General features: G+C 30.8%; 2 protein-coding genes across 16 annotated transcripts in view; one reads left to right on the plus strand and one right to left on the minus strand.

Moving 5' to 3' along the window:
- LOC100163038 overlaps positions 1-23,902 on the plus strand; it is a 312,933-nt gene that overhangs the window by 134,552 nt on the left and 154,479 nt on the right. For all 15 annotated transcript variants that reach the window (XM_029489305.1, XM_029489306.1, XM_029489308.1 and 12 more), the window contains 6 exons: positions 16,535-16,643; positions 17,034-17,256; positions 17,849-18,016; positions 18,160-18,240; positions 18,362-18,559; positions 18,643-18,809. In XM_029489305.1, the coding sequence (XP_029345165.1) occupies positions 16,535-16,643; positions 17,034-17,256; positions 17,849-18,016; positions 18,160-18,240; positions 18,362-18,559; positions 18,643-18,809 (946 nt within the window). The remainder of the gene's footprint in view (positions 1-16,534; positions 16,644-17,033; positions 17,257-17,848; positions 18,017-18,159; positions 18,241-18,361; positions 18,560-18,642; positions 18,810-23,902) is intronic.
- LOC100165120 (cytochrome b5 domain-containing protein 1) lies at positions 11,285-15,552 on the minus strand. The gene is made up of 2 exons (XM_029489318.1): positions 15,044-15,552; positions 11,285-14,278 (listed from the first exon to the last, which is right to left on the minus strand). Exons 1-2 carry the CDS (start codon positions 15,218-15,220, stop codon positions 14,042-14,044), a joined length of 414 nt encoding a protein of 137 aa, XP_029345178.1. The 5' UTR covers positions 15,221-15,552; the 3' UTR covers positions 11,285-14,041.

A 23,902-nucleotide genomic window follows, 5' to 3' on the forward strand; every position in this document is an offset into this window, starting at 1 on the left:
AAGATTTAAACTCGTAAGAGGAATAATAATTATTATAGAGTTAAATCGTCGATGAAAATTGAAATTGCAATAATAAACTACATTTTCCAATATGAGATATAACACAAATGATTGACACTATTAAAACAAAATTATAATACAATTGTTATTGATATTCCATTTGAATGCACAAATAATATATTATTACGATATGCATATTTAAATGAATGACGTTTATAACTTTAAATTAGCATAATAGTGGTCATGCTTAATTTTTAGACATACTATTTAGTTATTTATATTACGAATCATTGTGCACATTAACCATATTTCTTAAATAAATACTTTATACGATTTCTTGACAAACTTTATTCTTTGGCAAAAATTTAGCAGTTACCATTTATTAAGTATTAACAAACACTCTTGATTGAATCCTTGGACAATTTTCAAATGTAATTATACAACTCGTCGAAACAGAAATGTCTGATAAATAATGCATTCAACACAGTTTATTTAACTTAGCAACTCCAAAATCTTTCAGAAAACTTTCTTAGAAAGTCTCACAATGTAATTATTGTTTAAGATTTTATATGTTTTGTTAACTTTTTAACTGGCGTTATTATAAATGTATTTAAAATTTTATTGATTACATACTTTTTCTTAAGTTAAACTATAATATACTATTTATGTTATAATTAGTTATTACTTACCTATATACATTTCTGTTTTCATTATATTTCAAATTTTAGATTTGTGATATAATTTCAGTTCATCAATCTTGCTATAATATAAAAATAACTGCGTGAATCACTTTTAAAATAATTAAAATAAACATATTATTACTAACACAAACTAAACAAATTAATAACACCGATGTTCCAAAGAATACCTAATCATATTATATTGTTTAGGTTAGACGTTAGTGATTGCAATATACTTTATTTTACATTATTATATTAATTAAGAAATATTGAACAATCGTAGAGTATTGACATTTCTATTTTTAAATTATTTAGAATATTATTATTTTATGTTATAGTGGCCAATCAGCTCAAGTTAGTATCAGCACATCATTGCATGCAGTATTATTCAAATAATTTTACTTTACTTGAAAATATTTAACCACATGATCTTTGAGTTGCGTTACCATTATATTTTTCCAAGACAAATAAAGTTAAATTTCAATATAGTTTATAATATTTTATATTATTTCATTTACATAATATTATATAAATTATATTCTTTGGTCACGGGAAAAAAATATCGGAATTTAACGTACATCGCTGACAGCACTGTTGATTACCGCATTTTAAATAAGGATTTTGTGTAATTATTTTTGGGTTTAAATTAACTTTAATGGATTAATTTATCAATGTCATTCTCGTCCAGTGAATAGGATTTCAACACCGTATCAATAACTGGTACCTACTCGATCCGAATAAAATCGAATTGAACACTCATTGAAATATTTAATATTTTATGAATACGCCTAATGCACGTGTATATTAAGCATTTATTTATTATATTATAATGTTATTGACTCATATTATTTTATAAGATATTGGTGTTTTTGAAAATAGTATTATTTACATTATTTCCAAGTCAGCATTGTTCAATGTATATGGGCCATGTTATTGTTTTCATATGACACCAATAAACCTAATAAATATCACTCAGGTAGGTACCTACTGAAAAATAAAACATTATAACTGAATATAACGGGAAGAAGTAAAGTCATTGGTATATATATTTCGTGTGTATCATGCAGGTACTTTACAAGTTCTGAGATTAGATAATCTCATCGGCGGATAGCCAATGAAAATGTTCAACATGCCATGTTGCCTTTTTTTAGCTGTCGATCATATATAATGAAATGTTTATCTTTTGTATTTGCTATACTCTCTCGCTATGCTGAACAATTACATAAATTTAATGTGAATAATAAATCGAAGTAAGACATATTAGGTATGTGACTCATACTACCGCGATGGATGAATGTATTATTCGTACAATTACACTAGAAAAAAATATTGCGTGTCGGATAAGAAAAATAGGGTTCTTATAAAAATAATATGTGACAGAAGACAGAATTATATTAAAATTTGTTTTTGCTTCGGTCACCAAGTCATGGGTCGGTGAAATAATAGATAACCGTGACCTGAAATTTGGAAAACACTGGTCTTGATAATCGTTTTATTTTATATTTAATCATGTTGGTAGGTTATTGCATAGTTTATTATCAATCCATTCGACGGAAAAAAAAAATAGTGAATTTGTCTTTATTATAATATAGTCGAATAAAATCGATTACAAACAATCACGGGCGATGGAAATAAGAAGTTTATAAACCACATACCATTGTTAACTAGTACCTGCATCATGATTCATGACGGTACCTATATAAAAATATTCATAACTTTTAACTTGTTCCGTGGTTTTTTCTATTAGGGATACGAATTTCAATTATTTTCTTTTATCAAATTGTATTTCATAAGGGCGTTATGAAAGTATAACCAAAAAATATAGACAACGCTACAAAAGTAATCAAAATAATCAAAACGTACTTCACACATAATATTCTGATTATTTTTTTTTTAAAGTATACTTAATAAAAAAAAAAATACTCTTGTTATTGAACGAACGAGCGTGTTGCGTATTACCTTTCATAATTCTTTAGCTGATTACTTCTAAGGAAATTACTTTTTTTTCTTTTTTTTTCTAAAGAACAATAATATTTGATTGCGTTTCTCCTCCGTTTCACTGTAACCATAATGCCGTTGGCTTTTTTTTAGTAGGACTTGTTTACACATTACAACGAGTTGTAAAAATTAATTATCTCTCCTATAATTATTCATAATTAACAAAACCACAATATTTAACCGTTTAATGTGAGTTGAAATATTGTTCAAACATAAACATTGTACATATTATTATTTGCAGTGTACCTTCATATAAAGTGTAATAATGTAAAATAGTGCCGACCGACTCACATGTGCTAATTTATTTAATTTACATTTTTTTTATGTTTATTATTTCGTCAAAAATCACTATCGGTGGTCCAAATACTTAGTCATTGTACACCTTGTCGTGATATATGAGATAAGTGAGACTATATATTATTATTCATTAAAAAAATTAACTTTAAAAGAAAAATAGGCTTCTGTAAAATAAAATAAACTTATCCGTCACCCGCCGTATACACGATATAGGTACCTATGTATTTACTTTTTTTCATGTTTTCTGAAAAGTGAGCTACTACACATAGATATAGTCAATCTACGTTTCAAAAAAAAAAGAAAAAACTGACACGTAAAGCTCTCACTACGAAATACATATACATGTATACTTTCTATTTTTTTTCTGAAAAGTTTTCAACCAAAAGTTTGCCTCTAGGTAAATGAATAACCAACTCGGATTACGTTTCTCTCTGTACGCCAACATAAAGTTTGGGCGTGGACACTAAAGCAAATATTATACACGAGTCCATATAAATATATATTAAAATATATATATATTAACCGAAGTTGACGTCCAACGAAGTACTGTTGAAAATGTGTAACAGTCGTTAAAAAAAAAGTATAAAGCATATCATCGTCAGTCACAACTACCTATTACGCAGCGAACTCTTTGAGAAAAAATCCAAACTATATACAGCGTATTATGGTTACGTCTAAAATGTTTGGTATAGCTTGATAACACAACCACAACATACTTACCTACTACAAAATATTGAAAAATTACAAAACCCCAATAATATTCATGCACTACTCACAATACGTGTGTCTCTATGTTTATAGATTTATATGTATACTATAAAATATAAACTATAATATGATATATTATTTATACCAGACTCATGAGTGAAACAACATGGCTAGGGCTTGGCAATAAATGTACCTACTAATGGCTACTATACAGATTACAAACTTCCTGTGCTTACTCACAACTCGCCCACAAGTAATCTTTATATAATAAATGTATAACTTAATATATATTTATTCGTAAACGTATCATGCTAATATATTTTTATTCTTACCATAGATTCATTTTTCATCAATTATTTTATATTTAACGCAAGCAACTATATTAAGATTTAAGACACATCAAACATTATTTTTCTTAATTTTTTAATATCCATCACACATATATTCGAAATTATCATCTAAACAAGAACAACGCGGGGAGGTTTTAAAACGTGAGTTGTATGCAATCTACTTATTCTATACTTAGTGTGTTCGTTTCATACATGTAAGTATTTATACATAATATACTGTGTGTACTAAGTTTGTAGCAACTAAATGCGTAGGTATAATATCTCATTCTGGTTCTTTTGTTTTAATTTTTTAAAATTTTATCCTGACTTCTATATTTTTATTATTTATTACTTTTCGTAAATATTGAAAGTATAAACTTAAACTTAATATATTATATTCGCTGTATACTGTGTCAACATTTTAAGCCATTTCGACTTCTGTTGTTTTAAAACAATAAGATTCGCGTTAAGACACGGTGTTGAGGTTTGTGTAAGTTTAACGTACATATACGTTTAGTTCACCTGAGAGGAAATAGCTTTCAGTTCAGTTACGAATTCATAATATTTGTGTGATGCTCGTGATTCATGAGATGTTAATGTATAAATGCTGTAGTTATTGCCTTTTAATAAAAGTAACATATATTATGATGACGCACATAAACAACAGCAAAATGCTTGTGTTATTATGAATTATTTAAAATAAATGAAATGTTATATATGTTATAAAATATTCAAAATTCTACTATAAACATACTTCTTAACTATTAGTAACATACAATATAGATATAACAACTATGTGAATATAAATATAAAATTATATGATGAACGTCATAATATAAAGTATTATGTATTATGTATGTGCTATATGGTGTTCAATAAGCTTGACAATAGTCATTAACCAGCTAAATATAAAAAAAACTATTCACAGTATTTCTTTTTTTTTTTTAATTCAGTTTATTATAAGACCTTTTGAAAAAAGACCGGAACAACTTCAAGCATTTTCAATTGGTGTATATATAAACCCATTTGGAAAAGGCCGGAACTTTGTAGTGAATTTTAAAAGGCAAAAAGGTTCTTTCTACCCAAATTTTGTCTTTTATATTATTATAATTTAATAAAAAAAAATTATACACATTGAATAAACATTTGTATGAATAAAATATTTATGAAAAAGTTATATCAAACTATTGTTGATATAGTAAACTAAAAGTATTTTTTTAAACGGTGTATAATTATTCAAATTTTAATTCATAAAGTTTTAATGCAATTTAATATATAATACTTTAGTTTAAACTCTTTAAGATTCAAATATGATTCGTAAGGAATTTATGGCCTATTTTGATTTTTTGAAGAAAAAAATGTTTTGAAAATAACTTTTCCACCTACATTATAAATTATCAATTATAATGGATACCATTATTATAAAGTATAATATAATAATATCTAAATGTCAAATGTAAACTTTCAATTTTATGGATTAAATTTTATTAAAAGAAAAACATGAATATACACCATCATATAAGTACTTATATAAATTTGGATTTCATTTCATTTGATCAATCGAGGTATTATAAAACCCATTTTGAATGAATTATGATCATTCGCGTCTACTACTAATGTATTATAGTAGTTTTCCAGATGTTTTTTTATTATATATTTTGAAAATATTGTATCTGCGAGAAATAATAATATTATGAAAAATAACTTAATTCCAACTATGTTTATTCTTATCTTAACTTGTGAATTAGATACTCTTCATTTTTTTTATTATTTATAATATTATCCAAATAATTTTTTATAAAACCATTTTAATAACAAAACAAACACCGGAGATATTCGTTAAGCTTACAATTAAATTAATTAATTTCAAACTAAAATTGAATTATATATTACTTAATATTTATTTTAAATTTTTCATTGCTTTTTTTTTGCTGTTTAGTTATACACACCCAATAATAAAAATGGGTTTGATCATATAAAGTGTTAATAGAGATAAACCGAGAAAAAAATGTTGTCTAGCAAAAAATTGTAAATAAAACATTGTAAATCCCATTATACAATATAATTTATACATGCACTTACAACCCAGATTTCATGTTAATTTATAATTTATTCAAGTATAAAAGCCATTAAAGATTTAAATAATAGACCTATCTTTCGATTCAACCCTAGTGTCCATAAATTATTTTAACACAAACGTTATACTATTGTACTGTATACCGATTAGTTGTACACGGACATATTCATATATTTGGCCTAATTTTACTACGAACTTCACTCATGTACACATAATAATATTATTGTTGTGATTCACCCCCTACGGCGTTTGAAAGAAAAACACCAAAACAAAACATCGTACCGTTCTGATGACTAATCATAGCATACCGTATACGTGCTAATTGGTTACACGAGAATATAATATAATTTATATAATTATATAATATATAGTGCAAACATAAGCCCACGCACGGTAAACCAAAACTGGACATAACCAGAACACTGCCACACAACATAATATTATTATAATAATATTACGACAGTGTTTATTTATAATCATCTGTAGTTTTTACTCGCAATTTCTAGAATAAATCGTTATGACATTAGCTCACCAAAATTAATATATATTATTTTGAATCATAAATCCTCTGCGGCTGTCGAGTTTTCAATGCCTCGAGACTCAATTTCGTACAATCTAAAAATCGGGAAACGACATTATTATTATTACTATTATATGAATAATTCATCGGGTAACGAAATCGCCAATGCCGGGTGTTAGGTTAGGTTAGTGCAATATGATCACACATAAAATACCGTCGATACCTATACAGCAGTGAAATACGACGTCAAACGGAATTATTTCAACTCAATTCGCATAAAAACAAATACGAAATAATGCATATTATAAACACTTGAATATAATAATAATATGTTTGATATCCAAAACCTAAATATAAAACGAACGTTAAATCTTTTTTTTATGCGTTGGGGCTATTTATCGCGCTTAAATTATCATATTCAGATTCAGTTTAATATTATAATTTATGACGAAACCGTGTAAACACTCGGGGCTTAGGTTTATGATATTTTATTTCGGTTTCGTTCTCCGTATACCTATATAGTTTTATACAAACATCGAAACAATCCAGATTTTTTTTTAAATAATTTTCCCCGACTTAGAAAATACACGTATGCATATTATGAGTATTATTTGAACGGATAGTGTTGCTGAGCGTAAATAATTGTGTGCAGGCGCGTAGGAAATAATATATCGTGCTTATAAAATGCACACTTACCGCTTTCTGATTAAAAATCTAAGGAGCTATTCGTCTTTGTGTGTCTAGAGTTTTCATACATGGACTATATTTCAATTTTTCTTGGTAATGATATTTGTATGGTTACAAAAATTCACTTGTCAGAATATTCCGCACTCGCATAACGCTTTCGAAAAGTTTTCTAAAAGGTTTTTAAATGAAAATATATAATTTCAGAAACCAACGATTTTCTCAATCAATATACCTCTGAAACTTCTTTTCAATCCATTTAACTTGATTATAGTCTGAAACTGTTTCTTTTCATCAGTTATAGATATATTATGTACTATTATTTGTTTCAAATGCCCAAATGGATTCGCATACACACACATATATGTAGTATAATAATACTTTGTCAAACTATTATTTAGCCCAACGTAAAACTATCGTCGGAAAACTATAGTGTCAAGTATGAGTGTTTACAATCGATAAAACAATGGCTGAACTGATTAACTATTTGAACATATACATACAATAATACAATAAAGTATACATATAGGTACCTACAAGTCTGTGCAAAAGATAATAGTGGCCGAATAAAAGTTTTATGACAAATAAAATTTAATATTGGTATAATGCTATTAATATTTCATAATGGAAACTGTAGAATTCATTGTATTATTAAAAAATGATGATAAAAATACGTTAAACAACAGTATATTATTATTTTCTTGGAAAAAATCTGAGCTCAACTGAAAGACAAATGAAAAACATTTTGAATAATGTATATAAGTTACACCTCGCTTTAATGTTAATTGAATACCTAGTATAAAAATTACAATAATAAATTATAACTTTTAAGATAATTTAATGCGTTGTTCATCTGAAATGTCTTGAATTTCGTTCGCGAATCCGCAAATAATAATAAAAAACAAAATTCGCCAAACGAAGAACGTCGTATCCATAGCATACCTATATATTATATATTTTAACGACCACAATCTTGGCTTTTGATCCGGCGACCATTATACCGCGGTATATAGGTGTATTCATTAAACCCGAACGATACTAATTATTATAATACAGTCGTTGCGAGCAGGCCTTTAACCGGGTAAACTGGACGACTTTGTGGCGGGGCCGGGGTCGATTTCGCGTGTACACTCACGTTTCCGAAAGGCTGATCGAACGACTGAAGCCTTTTGGGCGGCAGCGGCCGCGGCGGCGGTTTACTCGCGTACATAATTTTCTTCGGAATGCCAGTCGCGTAATACATTATTGTCTGTATATAGCGAAAGTGTTTTTACACATGTGTGACCGGGCAAATCGACCGAATCTTCGGATGGCATCGCTCGGTTTATTTTTATTATCATCCCCCGACCCTTAATCGCGTTGTTTCGGTTGGAAAATTGACAACGTCGCAGTGTATATGATATAACTGCGGCGCGGCGCGCAGATCGTACAACAAAGTTCAGAGATGTTTTGCCACTCATATTTTATACAATATATGTTTAGGTACCTCATATATATAGACGAGTTTCGACGTAAAAATATGTATACGCGAGCAATAAAAGTACGCGTACAAAGGGTTAGGAAAATATAGCGACTTTATAACACTTTATTTGTATTTAATATTGCGTATATAGATTATAGGTGACGATAATACAATACCAATATCGTCGTATACGATTTTTGAAAACGCATTTCCCCAACCTCGGTGTCGACTCGATGTGTGTGTGAAGAGGGGAAGGGTTATTATGTAAATTAATGTGCCCTATCAAAATTTAATCTTTATAGAGCCCCTCCTCTAGAATTTCACTATTTTTCCGTCTACAATGGCGTCATTGATGAAATCATCTACGCCGATGCGCGCGTACGATATATTTTGTGATATTATTATTTGATTATTAAGAGCGTATACATCATCGTCATAATATTGAACACATATACATATTGAAAACAATTTTCTTTTACGAACTATAAACTACCTATACGTATATTCGAAAGCCGTAAGTCGCGAGTCTATCAAACCTGCACAAGCGCGACGATATAAAACACTATTGTTTTTTGACGTTTATCGTTTGTTGTTGCGAAATGACGACAATGTTTTCGTTCTGTGTTTTTAAAACACGAACATTTTAGCTGACTGCAGTGTACAACTTAAGTACTTGAGTTTTGTGTATAGAAAAAAAAATGTTTTTTCTTTGGTTTTTTGATTATTTACAAGTCCAACTATACCTACTGCAATTTAGTGAATAGAATAGTTTTTAATAACGTATGTCGTTATAGGTACATAAAGACGTCTTAACGTTCGTTTTATTACGAGGTATGAGTCGTTAAATGTAACTGCTGTGTTTGTAGCTTACAAAACAGTCGATGTGATTTTAGTATACCTAATAACAATACGCTGTTGTATTTACGAGTAAAATAATAAAATATTATATTTTATTTGTTTATAAGAGAGCGATGTTACATTATATTTGTTTCTTGAGTTATTTTTTACTTAAAAACAAAGAGAGCTAATTATTGCGAGTTGAATAAAACAAACCGTGCTGCAAGGCCATCGTCATTTGGTGATTAGCATTTCGCCATTTGCGAATAATATATACGGCTTTTCTCCAACGTAAATTATAATCTCCCTTGACAAATGATCGCGTACGGTCAATTAAAACGACTGTTGCAATATAACGATTCAACAAAATTCGATCATTATCGAACATCTTTGTTTTCCATGCGCAGTAACTTAAAGTTTCGAAAAATAGGCAGTAAAAAAAAAGAATTCCCGAGGGATGATTTCTAGAAAATATGGTACCACAAGTTTTTACGATCATCGTTTTGGCAGAGTATCCGAGTGCGAATGAGCTGCTGCAGATTTTGTTTCGGGCGTTTGAGACCGATTGAACAATTTTTCTGACGGTCATAAGATGATTTAATAAATTCGCGATTTCCTCTCGGTTTTATCTCGCTGCTATCCACCCTCTTCCCACCCTCACACACACACACCAAACACATCCTACCATATTATCTCTTCAGCACGTCTAGACGCGAGTTAGCCGGTCACTGATGGACCAGCTCAAACGCATACGATACCCTAGAGTATTTTGATCGTGTGAGCGTGCACATATTTTTCTCCAGGTTGACGTAGTTTCAGAAGACCACGATTTTTATTATAACATAATTTATGTAGGTGCTTTTTATAATATTTATCGGGATAAAATATAATATTCTACTTGCCATCCGATCTCCACTGTCTCGTTCGCCGAGGCCCTATCTGCAGCGGTTCACCGCTCCCCAAGATCTATCACCCGTCAATCGTCGCAGGAATACCATCGTTACCCGAGAGAAACAACTATATTATACGGCGGCAGTTCTCCGCTGTCAAGCCGACAAAAAAGCCGACCGTCGCGTAAATAAAAAGCAACGGCTCTTCAACGCAAACGTCCAATTAAAAAGAAAAACATTGCGTTGAAGAAACGTTATACAGGGTGTATCTTATGTCATTGTACACGGGGTTTTTTAACGATTATGGAACGATGACATGGAATTTCGTTAAAACGAAAAAAGACGTGTTTTTTTATTTTTGACAGGCTATTTTTTTGTAACAATTTCAAAATTTTTAAACACGCAGGTGTACCAATAGCAAAATAAACTTTATTTTTTCAAATAGCAACCACTATATTTTTTAAAAGATTAGTAAAATATGCATTAATACTTTTAATTGAAATAATGGGTATAGGTTTAATTAACGTGCGCCAAACAATTTTTTCTTATAACTACCTTTTGATACACTTCAATAGTTAAATTTGTAATCTAATGTGTCACTCAAAAAAAAAAATAATAATAATAATAAAATCATAAACAAAATTGTTGGTAAACATAGATCATTATTTTATTTTAACATACGATCATAAAAATTAATATTATTATTTTAATTTAATATTATAATCGTAATTAATTACTTTACATTTTTTTCATCACAGTTACTTTTCTTACAATATCATAAATTTGGATTCTTTATTAGGTGGCTAAGGTAATAAATAATAATGGTTATTTGTAATTGATTATTATAATAACAATATATTGGAGATAACATTGTGTAATTGGTCTAACTAACTCAGATTGAAGAACAAGTGCTATACCTATGGTTGTTGACTATGCATGTAAATATTATTCATTTCAAATATGATTAATTAACGTTGGAACTCTAATAAATTAAAAACAAATATTTTTGTAAATTTAGTGTTTATTAAAAAAAAAAAAAAAAAAAATTCAAATTAAATGTTCAAAATGCATTCCATTTACTTCTTGGCAGTAATACCTATAATCGGTCTTCAAATTTCTGACGAATATTTTGAAAATTATCACTTGTTAATTTACGTCACTCGTCAAATATTTTTTGCTTCAAGTCCTCTATGTAGAGGGCTTAACCAATCCAAATGTATGATATTGTAAGAAAAGTAACTTTGATGAAAAAAATTTTGAAATTGTTACAAAAAAATTGCCTGTCAAAAATAAAGAAACACGTCTTTTTTCGTTTTAGCGAAATTCCATGTCATCATTCCATAATCGTTAAAAAACCCCACGTACAATGACATAAAATACACCCTGTATAATATTTTCTTTTGTCGGCTGCATAAAGGAAATGTGGGTTAAAATATTATGTGCCTATTTCAGTACAATACTATTATACTAATATTATTATCATAAATTAATCATGTTTGCGTCGATGTATAAAATAATTAGTGTGTATTGCTTCCGACTACAAACGTACACAAAATAATACCGATTCCATTATTCATTATAATTTATAATGTATTTTTAGTCGTAACAGTATTGATGAAAACATCAGTTTTGTTTTTAGTACGTTCTATAGCAGCTATTTATTTATGTCAAATTATGTAAGTCAGTATTGCTATTGTTATTATTATTATTGTGTATTTGTGTGATTTAAGTAATACCATGCCATTCCCGTGAAAAATAATAATATACCAACTAATATTATTTTTAAACGACCCGAACCACTTTATTGAATATGCTTCCAGGGCAGTTTTTTTAAATACGTGACAAAAACCACATTTTTGAATAATTTTGAAATTTAAAAGTTTTTCCGTTGAAAACGTTTTGCTGTTGTTTATAGGATGTTTTTTTTTTGTATCTTCATATATATCGCTCAATGATTTTAGCAACATCAGTATTATTTTGAATGAGATTTAGGATCCCCTACAAGCACATTGTATTATTATTATTATTATTATTATGCTTAGCGAAGCAAGCTTTTCATTTATGCATATACGTAATGCATACCTATATAATAATATATACTTGTCACTTGCGTGTGTCTCCGTCGCGTGCATGCAAAATTAAAGTTGCTATTTAATAACCAGCTCGTGCACAACCATGGTTGTTGCGCTACTGATACTTGCACTCTGAAGACGCTCGTAACTGAAGTGCTCGCGATAATTAGTGCTAGGGAATCCACGGGTGAATTTTTATACAAATCAGACAAAAACGAAACATGTCCAAGGAAATAATATATTAATTAATATACACACTTAGGTAGGTATGTAATTTCTCTCCGCCATCGTCTCACCGGGGTTCGAGTGTTGAGCGTAATTGGTAACACTGTTCGATATGTTTTTTATGCCCCACGCCCAGCTGCAGAAACAAGATTTTAGGATATATAAGGCGTGTTTTGGCGGAGTAACCATCAGTAAACTGTTTACTGATATCGTTTTCGCGAGTACGGTTTCTGTAACACGGTTATTGATTTTCTAAACAAGTTTAGTGATTTTACTAACCGTCAATTAAGACTCGGTAACAGAGTTTACTATGATGCCGTTATCATTTATCCATATCATCACATATTTGTTATCACTATCCAAACAAATCACATAAAGTTCAATAAACGTGTTTACGGTATTATGTTTTGGTGAAACAGTAACGTATTCTAATCACCTTTTATAACCATAAACTTCTTCACTAAACAGTTTACTCCGCCAAAACACGCCTATAGAGTAATATTACTCTATGGTCTATGGATATGACGATAAACATTGTTGTGGTGAACCGTGAACCTTTACCTGCGTGATATCACATAATTTATTTTCTATCTCGTAGAAACTGTCCGAGAGGACAATTAGAGTAACATTGATATTATTGTCAGCAATTTTCAGTTGTCCTATCGAAACATTATTCTCTACGAACTGTAATAATTTCCTATAATATAATTGTATAATCGTTTACGAAGCATTGTAAGTATTATCATTGGTTATAAATACCATACCTAGTGTAGTATCACAGAATATATGAAACTATATATTTATATATTATATTATATATTAATTAATATATTTCATATATTCTGTGGTAGTATAATATTAATTGATTAAAAATGTTATAATCAATGGTATTATATAGAGGTAGTTGCACCTATATTCTCAGTTAAATAAATAACATTCGCCATTAACATACTGTATTACCGATTCAATCGATTTTTTTCTCGAAAATTTTATTTTTATAATACATTAAGGTATGAGAACGTCACAATTTTTCATCATCAGATTGATTCAACGTTTTATGAGGCATTTAAAGAATATAATATAAAGTAAAAGTCCTTGACTTTTTAAAAAATTTACTCAGATAAAAATAAAGACTACTCTATTTTATTATCGTAATGATGTAGCGCACTAGGATTTACAGAATTCAATTTACTGCGCTCATGATTGCTATTATATTACAGTTACACAATAGATGACGTATATTTATAGAGGCATCATTGTGTTTAGAATAATCGCAGTGTCTCGTCTTGCCACGGGGCTAATCTCTCTTGATAGTGTAACATCAACGTTGGCACAAAGTCTTCAACGGAGTCTTCGTATTTCAGAGTAACGCCATTTTGTGACAAGTTCAAGTTTGTTTTCAATGTTTTGCCTAAATACTTCACTTTGTAGGTCCATATTTTTGAATTGTACACCGAATAACGTTCCATTATCCGGCGAACGGTGTCCTCCAAACATATCTAGAACGTAGTATATTGCAACGGGTATAATTTATTATGGCCAACATACGATGTATTGTTATCTTTTATGTTATTTTGAAATCGCCCACCCGCGTACAACGTGTCAATTTGTAGTCAAATTTTGTAGAAATGAAAAATAAATTTGCTCGTTCGGTTTATGCATGTAAAATTATTACATTATTATAATATATTATCAATATAAAATTAGAATATTATATAATACTAGCTGCCCGATCTTCTCCGGAAGAAATTATTTTTTTATAATTTAATTTAAAAACATATGACTATTTTTTGGCTATACAAATAATATAATGTAATTACATATTGTAGTTATTGTTATTGCCAATTTCTGAAAATTATATATCCTACATTTTGAATTCAACCACTGGAGTGGTAAATTTTATTCTTTTTGTTATAGAATAGAGATAAGGTAGAAAAAAATGTAACAATAAATTATTTTTTCAATAAATGATATATATATTTTAAATGGAAAAATTCAAGTGTAAACAAATAAATAAATAATCAATAATAACAATAATAAATAAACAAACAAACCGGTTTCCTTCGTCTCCGAAATCAAGTTAGATTCTTATATATATAGAATATAGATTAAAACGGTATATTATGCGATTTGAAATGTACGCACGGCTGCTGTCTCTACCATGTTCGTAATAATTTCGATCGTGGAGTTGAAAAATAAAAAATAATCGATAGTGTAATCGGAGATTGCATCGACCCGTCTACCACCCTATAGTCGTATCGTACCCTTATCGTCGCAGTCCGTTTAATGAGCGGATTAGTCACTCGGACGTTGATGGGTCTGACCGTCTCCACGCCAACGTTGTACTTGTCATCCGCCCACCACGGTATCGTGATCATGACTGGCTCCCAGTTAACGTCTGGTTTGAATTTCGGCTGATGGGGTATCCTAAACGGCAGCATAGACACGCGGGCGCCGGTTTCGGGGTGCAGATGCGTTTTCAACTACAATTTAAACGGGCACAAATGTACGTGCGAAAGCGATTGTTTAGGTTGTTCAGGAGTAAAATATTATGACATTAGTAATTAGTATAATAAATCGTTCTTTTTTTATTACACTGGAAATTTGTAAAATCCATTTGCAAATTCATGTTAAAACAATATAACTCGGTTGTATATAAATGTATGTGGACATCGATTAATGTAAATGGACATTAATCGGTGTTATATTAATATGAAAAGGAAATTGACTTAAATAATTATGCGCCTATTATTTATTTATAATAAATAGGTATGGTTGAGAGAAAAATTAACTAAATTAACCGAATTGCCGCAATCAACATCAAAATCAAATAATATTGTTGTGGATGAATCAAATTGATCATTATATAATTTAATACTTATAGTATATTATATACTATAAAAGTACGTTTTGTAGAAAAAAAATATTCAATGATATTATTATTATCTCTATTATAGGTATTAAATACTGATTTTGATTTTAAAGTTGATAAAAAAAAGTCATTATATACATCATTGTCGATTAATAGGTAGGTGCTTAAAACATCTATAAATTATGAAAGTCACTTTATGCTTTAGCGATGAGTAGGCATCAGCTATTAAAGAACCGGGAGACTAACTACGTTTACCAATATGGAGATCGAATGTTTGATAAATATTAGACTAACGAGAGTCTAAGCCTATATTAGTTTTGAACATGATTTGTTTTAAAATGTTGTCGTTGTTTTTGAAAACATATTATTATTACATAATTATTGTTCACTTGTTGCCGTGCTCACGTTAATTTCGCCTAGTCCATTTTTTTCGAACCAGTAAGATACGTCTTTTCCGGCTTCCCGGAGTAACGGGTTCACGAGATCCGCGTCGTGTCCGAACTCCTTGATCAGTCCGGAAACGTTTTTCACCAACCCGTGTATTATCATCCAACAGTCCTCGCGTGTCTTGTGGCCCCAAATATCTTCCGGCAGGAAATACGTATTGCGCCACGCCATGATAATAATAATAATATAAATATACGAGACAGTAGTTAACGTTTTCTTCAAGGCAAAGATGACGCGCTTATTGGTATAATGTTATAGTATTATTTATAATTGCCGTTGTTTTTCGTCCTGGCAATGGAAAACAGTTGTTGTTTGAACTGTTGGCCGATATATCAAATCGTTATCGTCTTAATAATAATAATAATAAAAACATTTTAATATTACCCGCGTATTTAATTCTTATTCTTACTACTTTTTTTTTTTTTTTTTGTTACAGTGTCCGATTTCACGCAAGAGTTGTCCCAAATGTACGAACAACACGCAGCCGAGCTGCAACTGCTAGTCACGAATTTCCGAAAGAAAAACACCGATCTCAGGAAGGACAGGTATGCCCCATATATATATACAGTATTATTATGCACCTACACCTATTACAAAGGTCGTGGAACGAAAAGCAAATAGACTTTAAGAGAGTATCGGACGGGGAAGAGGATTTTCTTTTTGTCAAGAGCGGGGGTGTAAAAGTCGGGTTACTGGCTGGAAATAACCTATAGTTAAAACGCAGAAAACGCGTTTACGGTTTCTCGTTTCACTCTTGAGAAACGAGTAATTTAATATTTTTACACGCCTGAAAAAAACTACTACAGGCATCCCGATTCCCGTGAAATATGAAACGCCCTATTTTTATTCTTCAGTCGGATAAAAAGGAGAAACATTCCTTCTTAATTTAAGGAAAATTAGTATTAGTTTTAATACCGTCTTTTTATTATTCTCAGGCCCTCATTCCCTAGCCAATTATTCTACACGTGGGAAACGTTCCTGCAAGAGGTGGAAACGGACTCGAAGTCAATCAGTGACGTAGCTAGTGTACTCGGTCGACAAATTTCTAGGCCGCTTTTAGATAGGTCATTCTATCGAAAAGTACAATCACGTAAAGTATTCAGCCAAAGAGACTCGTTGGAATTGATCTTGCAAAAGTCTGAGGATAAACTATCAAAGGTAAATTTTTGAACTATAATAGTATTAAAAATGTTTATTTAAAATCAATATTACAATTATTTTACTAATAATTTAAAGCACCTCCAAGTGCCTCTTTACTCTGTTATGTTTGCTTTTGATTCGCGTAAAAATAACAATTATTGTTTCAAGTTGTGAAATACTTACTAATGACGTCAACCTCGATATAGTATGGTACAGATTTAAATAAATATTTTTTAAAACTACTTATATATTGAAAGTAAACAAATTTATTTCGGACAAAATATCACAATTATTTTCTTTTGCATATTATGTTAAATATAAAAAAATATGGGAGTGGGTTCTTAAGTTTATAAATTGAAAAATCGATAACACCTATATCATAACGCAAGGAAACTCGCGTGATGTAAAAACGCCCCAACTTAAACGAATAAGACTTTTATTTTATTTTTAAAAATTGGTTCCAAAATTCCAAGGTGGGGGTGTGGTTGTTTCAGTTGCACCCACCTTGAAAAAATCATTAAAAATCAGCTTTTGTTTTTAACTCCCCAAACAAAAATATCATTACTATACACGTACAACACTATATCGTATTATGATTGTTGATCCACAGTGCAGAGAAGATTACAAACGTTCTTTCCTTGCCCAGCTGTCATCTCCAAACAGCTCAGCATCCCTATCTTCGTACCTCGACGCCCACAATGCCTACGTCACTCAACTCCATGCCACCAACGGGATGGTCGACCAGTACAACCAATATGTACTACCACAACTCTTACAGGTAACGGTCGGTTCTGACTATACCACCATTTAATATGTTATAGTTTATCTATATTTTTATATATCTCGGACAACGTATGACCGTAATATAATAATTTAATATAGCCACACGATTCCTAATTCCGTTTTTACCCATATATGTAGGAATTAGAAGACGTTTACTCGGACTTGTGTATGTCCCTGTCGGATGCGGTTCTCCAAGGATCTGACGTCATATACAACAAGGTACCTAAGAATAATATACGTAATACCAACCTTCCATAGTCATAATATAATCTACCCTAAACTAACACCCGACCGCCCAGTGATTATTTATTAATTCATATCGATATGTTGTTGTGCACAGTCCAGCGATCAGTCGAAGAGATACAATGCTCTGGGATCCCAATGTCGACAACTGACACCGGGTTCGGATTTGGTCGCGTTCGCCCGGTCCCTCACACCACTGCCCACCACGCCGCACCCGTCGCAGCGAACCCGAAGCTATTGTCCGCCACAAGCTCCGGCGGACACCGAGGGAATGATCTTGGAACCAGGGGTCACGGTAAGTCGACCGTCGTCTTTATTAATATGGAACTGCGGGTTTATCAAGGTTTTATTGTCATGTGTTTTTTTAAAAAATTTTAGGAGGCTATAGCACAGCTGGCGTTAAAAAACGAACTGATTGTCGACAGACTGGCCAGCTTGGACGTGCGAGCAGGTTATGACACTATAAGAGCGGAATTGATGGACCTCGAGTCTCAGATGAAACAGATACAAGATTCGGTGGAAACTTTTAAGCGCTTACAACAAAGGTTTATGATACTGATATAGAACTACATAATATTATAGGTTGGAGGTGGTGAAATTAAAAAACCGGTGAATAATAATTTTACAGTCACAAGTATGGGTACCTACTGACAATTTACTATACCGAGTGAAAACACAATTTATGATTAAAAAAAAATTCGGGCCGTGCATTACTATCATCAAATACATATAGTATTTATAAATTAATAAACGCTCTTACAGCGAGCTCACACTCATAAATACTTGAACATTTCCTAACTTTAAGAGGCAGCACTTCAAGTGACATAATATTATTTTAACTCACTAAATAATGTAAATTATACAATACGAAACTCCAGCTGCCATGTAACATTACAACGGGGCGAAAATGTTGTCATCAGTGTCTTAGACACAAACTCTAACTTGAGCCAAACTTTTTTTAACAGCTGGACTATTGGGTTTGAAAGTTAAACTAGAACTCTAATGCAATTCGTACACTTCTCGAGTCACACGCACAATATTTGATTATTATATACACTGCTTCCAACAACGTTTCACGTTACACAAATTAAAGTTATGTACTTTTTTAAGAACTTACTATAAATCCTGTTACAATTGTAACATCCTATTAAACTCGTAATACAAATAAACATCAGTAATATTTATCAAGTGTATACATTTTCGAACGTATCAATGTTGTTGTTGCAGCTTTATTCTAGCAATAAAGCAATTCCGTGAAAAAGTCTATGTTACCAAAACTTGAATTTTTTTTGCGCCGCCTGATTTATAAAATAGATAAAAAAAACCACAAAAAATCATTTATTTTATCACCTGTCGCATGAAAGGTGAGATATAACCGACTTGAGTCAGAAAAAAAGACTAAAATCGATAAATTCGTATTTACTTTTATTAAAATATTACATTTTTCATTTTTTTAGTATACATATCGCCTCTATTTACCTATACCAATAATTTTCCCACCTAGCTTAAAATGTTTTCACACTCTGTATATAAAACGTACCAACAAACGATGATAGTAGTTATTGAGAAGTACGACCATAAAAAACAAGATAGTTTACTAAAGCTAAAAAATGTTTTCCTAGCACTAAATTTTTAAATATGTTCATTACAAATTCATTACACTAATTCAATTTCGCTGAGCTTCAGACATTTCAATTCCATCCTACGCCTTTTGTTTTTAGAAGCAATTAAAGTTTAAATAATATATGGTGTAGGTATACATACAAACAGATTGGCCGTGCTCAAACGTACATCCCACGCAATCTCCTAATCTTTGGCGGGGACCTCTTAAATTACTTAAATTTTATAAAGTATATTGCTGTGTACTAATTTAATTGATGGTAGACGTTTAAACTCGGGGTCCCGAGTGAACTCGCTTGAATTCATGTTTGAAAATCGATTAAAACCAAAATAACGTATAAGCAGGGTACACTGAAACATATATAAAATTCGTAATAAATTTAATATACAACATTTAATATTATATTATGCGCAATTTCAACTCTAGAAATGAAATTATGTTTTATTTATTTTTTTTTACTTTTGTTTGACTGTTCTGTGTTTATATTTCATAAATTCCTCACATTCCACAAAAACAAAGTAACACTGAAATAATTTGTTAATCGGATCTGTCCATGCATAATGTATATACAAACGCGTAGTAGATAATTATGGTACACTTAAAAGTGCCAATTATTGCCGTATAATATGTTAGTGTTCACTTATCTAATCGTTACTATTCTGAGTATTTACTATTTACTGAGATAGGTAATGAAAGGTCGCTTTAATTCCCACTAAGAGAAAATTAGTGAAGTAGGTAGTTAAAATAAACTAACTATTTCAAGAATATCGATTTTAACGCTATAGGCGATCATACTCGTTAGACATGTATATGTAATCCTATCAACTCTAGTCTCTACACTAGTGCTGCAGACAGTGGTATGCCGAACTTGACATTTTTCAGAGCCTAATACAATATTACACCCGCTCTGCAGCATCAATAATCCAATAAAGGCATTCGCTGTCATATAAATGGTAATTACCAATCCTTTACTTAGTAGTATTTATTACTAAAACACTATAGTTAATACTAAAGTCTAAATTATCACCAACTGGCCACCCACCACCCATTGAAATATTCGGAAGCGGTCGCCTCTGGATTATCTCTTTCGCCACACGACTTAGTGCAGATACGTGGCTTTGCGTGATTTAAAATAATACAAAAAAGATTTCACGTTCAATCACATATCATAGGATTCGGACACCATATTATCACTTATTTTATAAAAATATATATACAAGCGCATTGTCCAAAACGTATAACTTTGAACGTGAAAAATAATTTATATTGTGTAACACGAAAAATACCATTTTTTTAGTTGCTATTTCGATTAAGTTCACTCTGGTGGTATGCAAATATTATAAAAAATATAAACACGTATAGTTATTAGGTATAACTGTTGCCCGTTTACAACTACTGCACTCTGACGCTACGGCAAACATATTATAAGTACACAGTTTCGACTTTTAGTGACAAGTTTAGCGTTCAGTTTAATTGCATAAATATATAGACAAGCCGTGTAGGCGCGAAATCCCTAATTAAATATTTTTTATAGTTTCGTCACTATCGCATTTAGAACGGATTTTTTATTCCAACGCAGGCGATATTGCAGTTGTCGCCGAATCGAATTGCAATAATAATGTTAAGCACTTAAGCTCTTTGATCCGATTTATTTCTTCCGCGAGATAATCGAATAATAATTCCATCTACCGACCTACATATTATAAATTGGCATAACATAAACATAGCTATGACTAATCCATTTTGTCGATTACGTGACGAGGTTAATTTTTGTCAAAAATCGAACTAGGGTGTGTTGTGAAGGGTCAGTGGATGTGTAAGATATGTAGTGCAACAATATGAAAACGGTGTGAAAATTCCAATGAGGTTCGCTCCAATACCGAACGATATTTATATATCAGGTATAATACTTATAATATCGCCGCAAAAATTGCCGTTACAATTCTGGCCGATAATAATATAGGTGTAACATATAATTTAATATTATTATTTTGTTGTTGTATTTATATTATATATTAATTATTACTATACTCTACTCGACAACTGAACTGGAATTCTGTAAAAATACGTCATGTTCATATTATTATTATGGTTATTAGTTCGTTCTCGGTCGACGTCAGACTAAGCAGCGAGAAACGACATATTATCAGACGACGACGATCTTCCGGATACATCACACGCGGGACGCGTTTTATCGTACGGAAACTGCAACAAACGGATACGAAAAAGCATCGTTTCCTACACCGAGCTCGCTCAACCAACGCCAACCCGAATATTAAAAATTTATCGTCGTCGTCTCTGCGCGCGCGATTCGACCGAAAAAAAAAATCGACGCTACGATTTAATTTTAATTTTTTTCTATTTAGTCATTATATTATATTGTATTATATTGTTATGATTATTTATATTCCATAGAAAAGTCGTTATCTTTTTGTAACATTTTTTTTTTTTTCGTAAACAGCACTGCGAACAAAAAACCAAGCTGCAAACCCTATTGTTTCATTTTTTCCCTTCCTCCAATCCCTTCTCACTCTCACTCTCTCTCTCTTTATTCCCTCTATCTCACCCCCTCTCTCTCCCACTGACGGATATGTATCTTCATTTATCATTCGTGTTGGACAATGCGATTTTATTATTATTACAAATAATATTATATATTATATAAAAATACGTGCAGAGACTACTACAAAGAGAGATAGAGAGAGAGAGAGAGAGAGAGAGAGAGAGAAAGAGATACAACGAGGGCGATTTAGACACCTCCTATATCCGGTTTAATCGTTTGCGATTTTTATTAAACGAATGCAATTCGTTTTGCGGACGATAATTAATCGAAATCGAACACCTTCAACCACGTCGCGATATACATCATATTATTCCGGTCAATCAGTCCCGTGCAGCGTTTATTAATCGATCTTTGCACGCGCGCGTATGTAGTATATAGGCAGCACGGCAGTGGGTGCGTAAATCAAACGAACCGAATTCGTACAAATATCCCATAAATCATAATATTATATTATATCGTTTCATTCGTTGTTTCTATCAAGATCCGCTCGCTCTTTCGATCTACTTGGTCGCGCGGTAAGGTCTAAATAGCGTGACGCAAAATCGACGGTTTTAATACCTAATAAATAATATAAATAATAATGCATTATATTATAATCATATCGAGCCTGCATCCCCTGATAATGATTCCGGTAAAATAATACGTTGACGCGTTAAAAATATTATTTGACATTAAAATTGTTTCGCATTTGACTAATATTATTATTAGTATCTAGGTGTATAACAGAATGAAAAATTGTTACCAGATTTTTGTCTATAACACTTATTGCTGCATATTAATGGAATAATAATAATTAAATACCAACATAATAATTAGTATTTGTAATAATTTCTCGTTTGAATAGACAAATCACAGGTCCCTATATTTTAATAAATATCAACAGTCAATAGATAGTTGTCGTTCGTTTGAATTTTTGTTACATCTGTGTATTATTGGAACGAATCGTATCTGTCGAAATAACTGTATTCATTTAATACAATTTAAACTGTTGTTAAGTGATCAATAATATTTCTACAAAAACTTCCATATTATTAAACTGTCTTTGAATTTATATTCGATTCTGTTGAATGTAGTTGAAATCCGTAAATCGCAATGTTGTTTCTATGACAGACTTAAACTACAAAATACATATACATAAATGTTGTTTAAAATTTTTCTTAAATTTTTTCATATTAGATATTTATTTTTTTAACGAGAATAACAGATTGTAAAAATAAAATAAGATTAGGTGAGGTATTTGATTTTTTTTTTAACAGTTAACGTATTTAAAAATAATATATCAACAAACAGGAAACATTAAAATTGTGTTTTTGTCGTAGTTTTGAACTATTCAAATCAAAATTAGTGTAGAGAGATTTTGTCATTGGTATAGAAAAAGTTCTTCATGTTCAATAAAATACGATAATTACAGCAAATATGATTTTCAAATGTATAAAACAATGTATACATTTTTT

The sequence above is a fragment of the Acyrthosiphon pisum genome, chromosome A2 (genome assembly GCF_005508785.2).
Source record: "Acyrthosiphon pisum isolate AL4f chromosome A2, pea_aphid_22Mar2018_4r6ur, whole genome shotgun sequence".
NCBI lineage: Eukaryota > Metazoa > Arthropoda > Insecta > Hemiptera > Aphididae > Acyrthosiphon > Acyrthosiphon pisum.

What these genes read in the sequence shown, in the direction of transcription:
- LOC100165120 (XM_029489318.1), bottom strand. Translation starts at nt 15,220, where the DNA reads ATGCTGCCGTTTAGGATACCCCATCAGCCGAAATTCAAACCAGACGTT. An exon ending in AACGGACTGCGACGATAAGG is followed by an intron (nt 14,279 to 15,043) that starts GTACGATACGAC and finishes ACTACGTTCTAG; the next exon opens with ATATGTTTGGAGGACACCGT.